Below are 10,772 nucleotides of genomic sequence, written 5' to 3'. Positions count from 1 at the left end.
TATTCTTACTTTATTTCCTCAACTAATCAAAGCATCGGTCCGGTTCAATAAGAAAAGAAAATATTTGATTTACTGTAAATTCTGCTATTTAACATTTTAATTTTAAAAAAATAAAATTATATACCCACAAGGCCACAACTCTATCTATGTTTCTTCTTCTACAGCATGGCTAAGCCAAGACCATCCAACTTGTGTCTAACTAGTTTACACATGGGTATAAAGTAATCATTATGCCAGGAGATAATTTATCTCCTTAAGTCCATATAATATTTGAGAAATATCTTTTTTTATTCTTTTATTAGATTTTAAAATGAAAATGTTTAAAGAGAAAAGAAATACAACACATATCAAACAATAAATAAATTTAAGGAGATAAGTTATGTAATGTGGCAAAGATATACTTTATTCTGTGCATAGAGAGTCTCTCTACTTGTTCACATTCCACACCATTGCAAATACTTAGATCAATAATATTTACCTGCTTCAGTTTCCACCACCATGCTCAAATCAACCTTCACTCCAATTCTCTGGGTTCTTTTCCCTAAACCCAAATCCTCAAAACTATCATCACTCATTCTCACCAACACCTTCACAAACAGCACACAACCTGTTCGACAAAACGCCTCACTCAAACACCACACCCCAATCATCACCTCCCCTTCTTCAGCTTACATTCACCTCCCTTTCTGCCGCAAACGCTGCCACTACTGTGACTTCCCCATTGTCGCTCTGGGCTCTGCTTCAATGCAGATGGACGACGACCCGCGAGTTTTAAACTATGTACAGTGGCTCTGCAGAGAAATCAATGCAACCAAAGTAGAATTTGATGATAAAACATCCCTTGAGACCGTGTTTTTCGGAGGTGGGACGCCTTCCCTCGTGCCTCCGAGGATGGTTTCTACAATATTGGAGACTTTGCGGATGAAGTTTGGGTTGAGTGAGAATGCTGAAATATCAATGGAAATGGACCCTGGCACGTTTGACGCTAAGAAAATGCAAGAGATGATGGTGTTGGGAGTGAATAGAGTGTCTTTGGGAGTTCAGGCATTTCAAGAGAAGCTGTTGAGTTCTTGTGGCAGGGCACATGGTTTGAAAGAGGTTCATGAGGCTATTGATATTGTAAAGTCGTGCCGGGTTGAGAATTGGAGTATAGATCTTATAGCTTCATTGCCTCATCAAACATGTGAGATGTGGGAGGAAAGTCTAAAGCTCACCATTGAGGCACAACCAACTCATGTTTCTGTTTATGATTTGCAAATTGAACAAGGAACAAAATTTGGAAACTTGTAAGTTCCACTCACACACTCGTAGTAATCATAGCATTTTATTTCAATCTCTATATTCTCACACTAATTTTTTACACCATTTTTTTACCCGATGTATAAATTTGTGCATAATCTCGAGAATTGAATTGAATGGTGGAATATATGTTAATATTGGTGGTAAATACTTATCTCCTTAGCCATTCAATATATGTGATTAATCACCGATTTACATGTTATGTTAAAAAGGTAGTGAGGGGTGATAATTTTTGTTTTGAGTTTTGTAGTTGCACCATTTTCACACTAGTTAACAGTATACAAATATCTAAATAATATGTAGCATGTGGTTAGTGGAGTAATGGACTACTAGTCCTGTTAACCACAGTCTTTTTTTTATAATAAAAATGTGTAAATTATTAATCAGTTGTAGAAATGTTGTACAAAAATGATGTACAAGCATAATTTTCCTTTTATTTTAGTTTTTTAAAATTATATGATTTGGAACCTGAAGTTGGAAACATTTGCAGGTATACACCAGGGGAATTTCCATTGCCTTCTGAGATACAATCAGCTGATTTCTATAAGATGGCTTCGAGAATGCTTAGTGACGCGAACTACAACCATTATGAAATCAGCAGCTATAGTAAGAGTGGATATGAATGCAAACACAACTCTATCTACTGGAAGTACAAGCCTTTCTACGGCTTTGGCCTTGGCTCTGCAAGTTTTATTGGTGGGTCGAGGTTTTCACGACCCAAGAAACTGAATGATTACATGAATTTCGTGCGAAATTTGGAAAATGGATTAGTGGATAGTTCTGCTGGTGACCACATTCATGGCAAGGACATAGCCATGGATGTGGTGATGCTGTCCCTAAGAACTGCAAGAGGCCTAGACATAGAGTCTTTTAAAGAATCATATGGAAACTCTATTGTTTTCTCTCTTCTTGAGGCTTATAAACCTTATGTTGAGAGTGGACATGTGATTTGTTTAGATGAGAAGAGGAAATCTATTAGAATAGATGAACTTGATGATTATGTATTGAATGAAAGTAACACAGAAAAGAGGCTGGCCTATATACGGCTAAGTGATCCAGAAGGTTTCCTCTTATCAAATGAGTTAATATCCCTTGCTTTTAGGGCTATTGACTCTTAGAAAGGTTGCCATCAGTACTAAAGAGGTTACCTGAAAAGCATAAATATTTATTGGATAAATCAAATACATAAGTTAACTGAATATTATTTTGTACTTAATTGTCACACCAAACATCCCCCCTCCCCTGCTTTTGTGTTGGCTGGAATAGATATTCAAACCCTCAACGACAACTAAGCTTTAGAGTCCGTTGCGAGTTAAGTTTTTTCCGAGTTACTTTATAAGTATATTTATGACTCTCAAGTTTTCCATTTGTTTTTTCCTCTTTCAAAACTCAACTCAAAAATGGACTTTTAGTCTCATTTGGTGGAGTCGCCTCCACCCTTACACAGTTACACTTATATGTACCAGGAAAATATCTCAGACTTACTCATATTGGATCTATAAATTACATTGACAATTTTACATAGGTTAAATTTGCAATGACAAAATAGATGCTCACGGAATGAAATCAAATTATTACATAATTTTACATAGGTTAAAAGGGCAATAACAAAATAGATACTCATGGAATGAAATCAAATTATTATATAATTAATATCTAAATCAAATTATATAAAGGCGCAGTTTTGGTTTCCTTCACACAGCTACATTAGAGTTCTTTATAATTCCTTCGTTGAACAAGCAAGCAAAGAGAACTTGCTCGAAGGAATGGTCAATATCAACATATGCAGTACAGTTTCCAAACTATGTGAATCTGTTGATGAAAATTCGAAATGCCTCACCTTCAATCAAAGCACGACACATTGACATAGGGCGAAATTGTCGTTTAAGTAGAAGCAAAAAGCATTAAATGGGCTATAACTTCAAAGGACTACGGATTAGGGTGCATTGGGGGGTGGCTATCTAATCGAATGTTCAACAAACTTAATAAGCTTTAGCACCAATTATAATTTTGATCCTAATAATAAAAGGACGTGAGGGAAATGTCATATTGTAACACTGTGAATTTTCTGTGTATATTTTACTGACGATTAATTTTAGAAATTAATCAGTATTGATTTAAGTTAAACTATAGTTGAGTGTTAGTCTTATTTTATAAATTCTTATTTTGTGGTAAATTTTCGTAACTTTATGTGACAGAAAATTTTTGAGCTACTGTCGGATCCAAATTCGGCCCAAAAACGTGTTTCCGTAACTCAAAATCGAATTTTGATTGCACCATTGGCTTTGAAATATTATTTCGAGTCAAGATAGACATCAAGTTCGTCCATAGCATATTTGTAAATATTTTTCAAACTTATAAGAATAGGTAAGTCAAAATGAGCTATAGTTGCTAGTTTGGTTTTATGACATACATAATGACATATGATGCATAATATAGATGCTAAATAACACTATTAAAATTTAATAATATTTTTTTATAACAACACATATGTTCTACATGTCCATTCATATCACCATATATCATAGAATACATAAGTCATCGATTATTGTTTTACAAATTATGCATCGAACCCATGCAAACTATATCACATATTGTTTGGTTAGGAGAAGAAAATAGGAGGAGATAATATAAAAAGAAAGAGTATGAGTGAAGAGAGAAAAATGAGAAAATTTGTTGATTGTAAGAGTTGTTTGGTGGGAAAGAAACATAAAAAAGTTAAAAGAGATAGAACTACGTTTTTATTTAATACACAAGTTTACACCTCATAAATAATAATGAGTAGATCATAAATATAATGAATTATAGTAAATGCAAAAAAAAACATTTTTCAAGTCTAACTTTTCTTCTCACTTTTATTGAATAAACCAAAAGTTGATGGGTCCCACCACTTTTATTTTCCCCTCTCCCTTCTCCCAAATGAGAGGGAAAAATGTTATTCTCCTTGGACTATCACTTTCATAATTTTTTCTTTGCTTACTCTCTTCTACCAAAGGTACATGACGTCATGTTTTTTTACCTTACCAAGTTAGTCCATAATAAATTTAAATTATTAGTTTAGTCCCTAACAATTTCAATGTGGAACCATGTTAGTCATTTTGCCCATATTTGTCCCTAATAAATTTAAATTACCAATATAGTCTCTAACAATTTAATGTGGAATCATGTTAGTCCTTTTGTCCATATTTGTCAGTTAATATTAACAGTCTGGTCTGCATGGACTGTTAGCTACTGACTTGACGAAACGTCTTATGTCTATGTCAACGTATCTGACACGTCAATAAACCGCATGTATTTTTTTTTCAAATTTTTTAATAGAAATCCTTTTACGAAACGACTTTGTTTTGGGGCTAAATTTTATAAAATAAAAAAATAACCCAACTCGTTTTGGGTTTCTTCTTCTAGTTAAAAGTTAAAACTAAGAAATGGTCGAATGTTTAATTTACCATAGCATATAACATAAATCTCAATGCCATTGAAGATGTACGTATGGCGATGTGAACACTTATAGCAGCCCTGGTATGAGCACATATTGCAGCTCCAATGTGGCTAATAGGTTTCAGTGTAGAAGATTTCCTCCTCCACTATGCCACTATAATAGAGTTGTTGTTGTATATACATCAAAAACTCTGAATAACCTAAGGAGACAGTTTTATGGTTGTTCATATTTCAAGGTTCTCAATTTTCCATATTTGTAGGTTTTCTCCTTTTGCCCCTTCCATTTTGTGACATTTTCATTGTTTTGTATGATGGAAATAAATTTTGTTTGGATTTTTTATGTGGGTCGAAAATTTGGAGGGAATTCAACCACCGTTGGAAGAACATGTGATGTACAATGCAATGGACATTGATGAGTTGTAAGCTAATGTCAAGGAAAATCAAATTATGATGAAAGAACATGTCAAATGGTCTAGAAAAGTTATTGTTATAGTTGTTGCATTTTGTGTTGTATTTGCTGTTATTTTTATATGTATCTCTATTTCAAATTAGACAATGTTTGAAGATGGTGTTGACCAAATCATGTTAATATTTCTGTTGTGTTTAACATAATGTATATACACTAAATGAACTAAGAGTTGACAATAATGTATTTCTGCTATGTTTGGCATAATAACAAATAAGTTAAAAAAATAGTGCATATTTGTAAATATTTTTCAAACTTATAAGAATAGGTAAGTCAAAATGAGCTATAGTTGCTAGTTTGGTTTTATGACATACATAATGACATATGATGCATAATATAGATGCTAAATAACACTATTAAAATTTAATAATATTTTTTTATAACAACACATATGTTCTACATGTCCATTCATATCACCATATATCATAGAATACATAAGTCATCGATTATTGTTTTACAAATTATGCATCGAACCCATGCAAACTATATCACATATTGTTTGGTTAGGAGAAGAAAATAGGAGGAGATAATATAAAAAGAAAGAGTATGAGTGAAGAGAGAAAAATGAGAAAATTTGTTGATTGTAAGAGTTGTTTGGTGGGAAAGAAACATAAAAAAGTTAAAAGAGATAGAACTACGTTTTTATTTAATACACAAGTTTACACCTCATAAATAATAATGAGTAGATCATAAATATAATGAATTATAGTAAATGCAAAAAAAAACATTTTTCAAGTCTAACTTTTCTTCTCACTTTTATTGAATAAACCAAAAGTTGATGGGTCCCACCACTTTTATTTTCCCCTCTCCCTTCTCCCAAATGAGAGGGAAAAATGTTATTCTCCTTGGACTATCACTTTCATAATTTTTTCTTTGCTTACTCTCTTCTACCAAAGGTACATGACGTCATGTTTTTTTACCTTACCAAGTTAGTCCATAATAAATTTAAATTATTAGTTTAGTCCCTAACAATTTCAATGTGGAACCATGTTAGTCATTTTGCCCATATTTGTCCCTAATAAATTTAAATTACCAATATAGTCTCTAACAATTTAATGTGGAATCATGTTAGTCCTTTTGTCCATATTTGTCAGTTAATATTAACAGTCTGGTCTGCATGGACTGTTAGCTACTGACTTGACGAAACGTCTTATGTCTATGTCAACGTATCTGACACGTCAATAAACCGCATGTATTTTTTTTTCAAATTTTTTAATAGAAATCCTTTTACGAAACGACTTTGTTTTGGGGCTAAATTTTATAAAATAAAAAAATAACCCAACTCGTTTTGGGTTTCTTCTTCTAGTTAAAAGTTAAAACTAAGAAATGGTCGAATGTTTAATTTACCATAGCATATAACATAAATCTCAATGCCATTGAAGATGTACGTATGGCGATGTGAACACTTATAGCAGCCCTGGTATGAGCACATATTGCAGCTCCAATGTGGCTAATAGGTTTCAGTGTAGAAGATTTCCTCCTCCACTATGCCACTATAATAGAGTTGTTGTTGTATATACATCAAAAACTCTGAATAACCTAAGGAGACAGTTTTATGGTTGTTCATATTTCAAGGTTCTCAATTTTCCATATTTGTAGGTTTTCTCCTTTTGCCCCTTCCATTTTGTGACATTTTCATTGTTTTGTATGATGGAAATAAATTTTGTTTGGATTTTTTATGTGGGTCGAAAATTTGGAGGGAATTCAACCACCGTTGGAAGAACATGTGATGTACAATGCAATGGACATTGATGAGTTGTAAGCTAATGTCAAGGAAAATCAAATTATGATGAAAGAACATGTCAAATGGTCTAGAAAAGTTATTGTTATAGTTGTTGCATTTTGTGTTGTATTTGCTGTTATTTTTATATGTATCTCTATTTCAAATTAGACAATGTTTGAAGATGGTGTTGACCAAATCATGTTAATATTTCTGTTGTGTTTAACATAATGTATATACACTAAATGAACTAAGAGTTGACAATAATGTATTTCTGCTATGTTTGGCATAATAACAAATAAGTTAAAAAAATAGTTGACAACATAATGTAGATAAATCAAATTGTATCCATTATAAGAGTTGACAAAAATAAAAGCGTTGAACAAAATAACCATTGAACCATGAAGTATCATTGGAGAATTACAATTGTTTCATGAAAACAAAAAGAGTTCATCAAACTAAAAACTATCAAATGAGAGGAGTTGTTTATTGTTTGCATTCGTTCTTGTTATTCCTAGTGGTCTGAACCTTGACTGGTGTAAAGTTGTCAACTCTTAGTTCATTTAGTGTATATACATGAAGTAATTAAAGTGAGATGTATTAACAATGGAACTCCCCGGTGGTTGGAGACTCCCCAGTCGCAGTCTGGTCCAACAAGTGGTATCAGAGTGGTATCAGAACTGATAGTTCAGCTGGGACATGGTGGACTCAAGGGGGAGCGGACCGGAAAGTGTGTGGGGAGGAAGGAGAGACCCAGAGTCTGGTCCAACACAAAGTTGTTGAATTTTTGTTAAAAACAACTTGGGAAACAATATTTAAAACATCATTTTGATTAAAGAATTTGGAAAAAAATATATGTGGTCTAGTGATGTATCATACATGCCTACATGGACAAAAAATGTATGACCAAGTCAATAGTTAACGACCCACGTAGAGCAAATTGTTAACATTAACTGACAGGTATGAACAGAAGGACTATCGTGGTTCCACGTTGAAATTGTTAGGGCTAAATTGCTAGTTTAAATTTATTAGGAACTAACTTGATAAAGTCGGAAAACATGAGAGAACAAAATAGGTAATTACTCAAAAATAATAATAAAGTAACAAAACAACAAAGTATTTGTCATTGTTTTGTGTTATGAATGTGAACATAGCATCACTATAACCTCATAGAAATATTGAATTTTTTGAACATTCATGAAGGTTAGGAGATGAAAATCGCACAAAATAAAGTAGAGGAATAAGTTTTGCATAATCATAAAAGGTGAACAACATTCAACTCATAAACAATTTCGTTAGGAGTTTGAATGAAAAAAATAGCTTATATAAGTTTTTTCACATAATCATATAGATTATGGGACCAAAAATCGCACATAAAGTAAGGGATCAAAACCATACGTTTGTGAAAAATGAGGAACCAAAATTTCATTTCAGCATTGTATTTTTCAATGATACTATCTCTTATGATGTAATTATTTTCATCACAATAAACATTTCATTTAGTGATTTGATCTTGACATTTGCAGAAATGGAAAATAGTTAGATTATTGTCATGATGCATTTGACTTGACTTAATTCTGAGAATCAATACTAATTAACAACAATAGAAAACTATTATTTTATACGGATTAGAACTAAGAGATGTATATTTTATTGTAATTTTAAAAATATTTAAGTCAATATTAAATATAGCACTCATAATAAAAGTGAAATTTGCAACTATATCTATCTATACTATATATAAAGGGAAAATATGAAATAACTACCATAGTGTAATTTCATTTTCCTATTTTACCCTTAAACATTTTAATTTCTACAAAAAAATCATATAATTATATATAAGTATGTAATCACCACAAATCTATTAACCATCTCTCTAGCATTATAGTAAAACAAAATATTATAATATAAAGTATCTCTTTAATATAAAGTATACTCAATTCAAAAAAATATTCTAATTCGCCAAAATAAAATATATAAATTTTGAATTGACATTGTAAAAGTATGAATATGGGCTAGCAGGCACGAAATGCCTATCACCGCTAATATATATAATGAATAATTATTCTTAAACATTATTAGATAGTATGATGAAATAAGAATGAAGATGATAAGATAATTGGAGTTGAAATTATGAATCACATTTTTTACATTCTATTAAATTTTGACTAATATTTGGTAGTTAATGAGGAAGTAGTGGAGAGTATTTGCATCATATTTTTTATATATAATTGTTTACCTATTTTTTTAATATAATTTTGACCATCTATACCATATCTATACTTCTATACTATCTATCTATATCTATACTTCTATATCTATACTATTAATAAAGCCAAAACAAGTGGTAACCACCATGCATGACATAATTTTAATATTCCATTTTTATCTTTTTTAACCTCTCTCCTTAATAACTAATAAAAACTTCCACACAATACTAATATCTAATAATCATACAATGATTTTTATCTTCTTAAATTAACATTTTTCTTTAAGTTTATATATTGCAATAAGAATGCGGCTCGTCAGGCACAAAGTGCCGGTCGACACGCTAGTCATATATAAAGCCAAAATTTGAAATAACTACTACCATGATTTTATTTTCCTATTTTACCCTTAATATTTTTTATTTCTAAAGTAAAACCATATAATCATAGATAACTATAATTAATACATCTCACTTTAAGTTGTATATTATATTAAATACAAAAAATATAACATGAAGTACATCCAATAAAAAACATTCTAATTCTCTAAAATAAAAAATATTAATTTAATACTTAATATCATAAATAAGAATATAGGTCGTCAAACACGAAATATCTATAGACACGCTAGTATATATAATGAATAATTATTCTTAAACATTATTGAAATAGTATATGAAAGAAGAATGAAAATGATAAGATAATTGGAGTTAAAATTATAAATAACATTTTTTAGATTCTATTAAAATTTGACCAACATTTTGGTAGTTAAGGAGGAGGTAGTGGGAGTGTTTGCATCTTATTTTTTTATATAATTGTTTACCTACTTTTTTTCAATTTTTTAAGTTACATTATATCATTCCTTATACCTCCTATATACCACTATACAAAAATAAATAATTATCAATATGAGAAAAATAATATATATACATTATAAGAGATTTTTACTCTGTCAATATATCATTCACCATTTATATTTTACCATAGTTAACTCCTAAATAAAATTAGCAGAGATGAATAATAAATAATGCATTGTTTGTATATAAATCTTTATACTGTCTATACAAAGGTATTACACTCTATCAATATAATCTCAATGTAAATTATTACACGATCAATATATTATTAGGAGTAAATTATACTCACATCCATGAGTTTTAGTGAGATTACACAAACTACCTTCACTATTTTACACCTACACAAACCCCTAATTCTACCTCTGCATGATAAATAAGTGTAATATTTTAAACAAAAAATACGATAAATGCAATTTAGTTAAACAAAACATTGTATATTGTGGAGACAAATCCAAATAATATACAAATCAATGTATCTTTATTATTTTTTGTTACAAAATGCATCAACAATTATGAACAATTGTTTAAATCGCTCTTATACTATATCGTAACGAACCAAAAATAATAAAGAGATATTGTCTCATATATTATTTGAACTTTTATATACAATATACAATGTTTTGTTTAACTAAATTGCATTTATTGTTTTTTTGTTTAAAATATTGCACTTATTTCTCAGGTAGGGGTGATCAATGTAATGAAAGTATAAAAAATTAGAGGTTTATGTAGGTATAAAAAAATGAGAGGTGATTTGGGTAATTTCACTAAAACTCAGAGGTGTCAAT

At 30.6% G+C, this 10,772-nt stretch overlaps 1 protein-coding gene across 1 annotated transcript; it reads left to right on the top strand.

Moving 5' to 3' along the window:
- Positions 415 to 2,503, top strand: LOC109327332 (oxygen-independent coproporphyrinogen-III oxidase-like protein sll1917). Its single transcript, XM_019560430.1, has 2 exons — positions 415 to 1,286; positions 1,790 to 2,503. The coding sequence occupies exons 1-2, from the start codon at positions 499 to 501 to the stop codon at positions 2,415 to 2,417; spliced, it is 1,416 nt and encodes a 471-aa protein (XP_019415975.1). The 5' UTR covers positions 415 to 498; the 3' UTR covers positions 2,418 to 2,503.

The sequence above is a fragment of the Lupinus angustifolius genome, chromosome LG15 (genome assembly GCF_001865875.1).
Source record: "Lupinus angustifolius cultivar Tanjil chromosome LG15, LupAngTanjil_v1.0, whole genome shotgun sequence".
Taxonomy (NCBI): domain Eukaryota; kingdom Viridiplantae; phylum Streptophyta; class Magnoliopsida; order Fabales; family Fabaceae; genus Lupinus; species Lupinus angustifolius.
The sequence above is the reverse complement of the archived record's forward strand: the minus strand, read 5'-3'. Positions and strand labels throughout refer to the sequence as shown.

What these genes read in the sequence shown, in the direction of transcription:
- LOC109327332 (XM_019560430.1), top strand. Translation starts at nt 499, where the DNA reads ATGCTCAAATCAACCTTCACTCCAATTCTCTGGGTTCTTTTCCCTAAA. An exon ending in GGAACAAAATTTGGAAACTT is followed by an intron (nt 1,287 to 1,789) that starts GTAAGTTCCACT and finishes AAACATTTGCAG; the next exon opens with GTATACACCAGGGGAATTTC.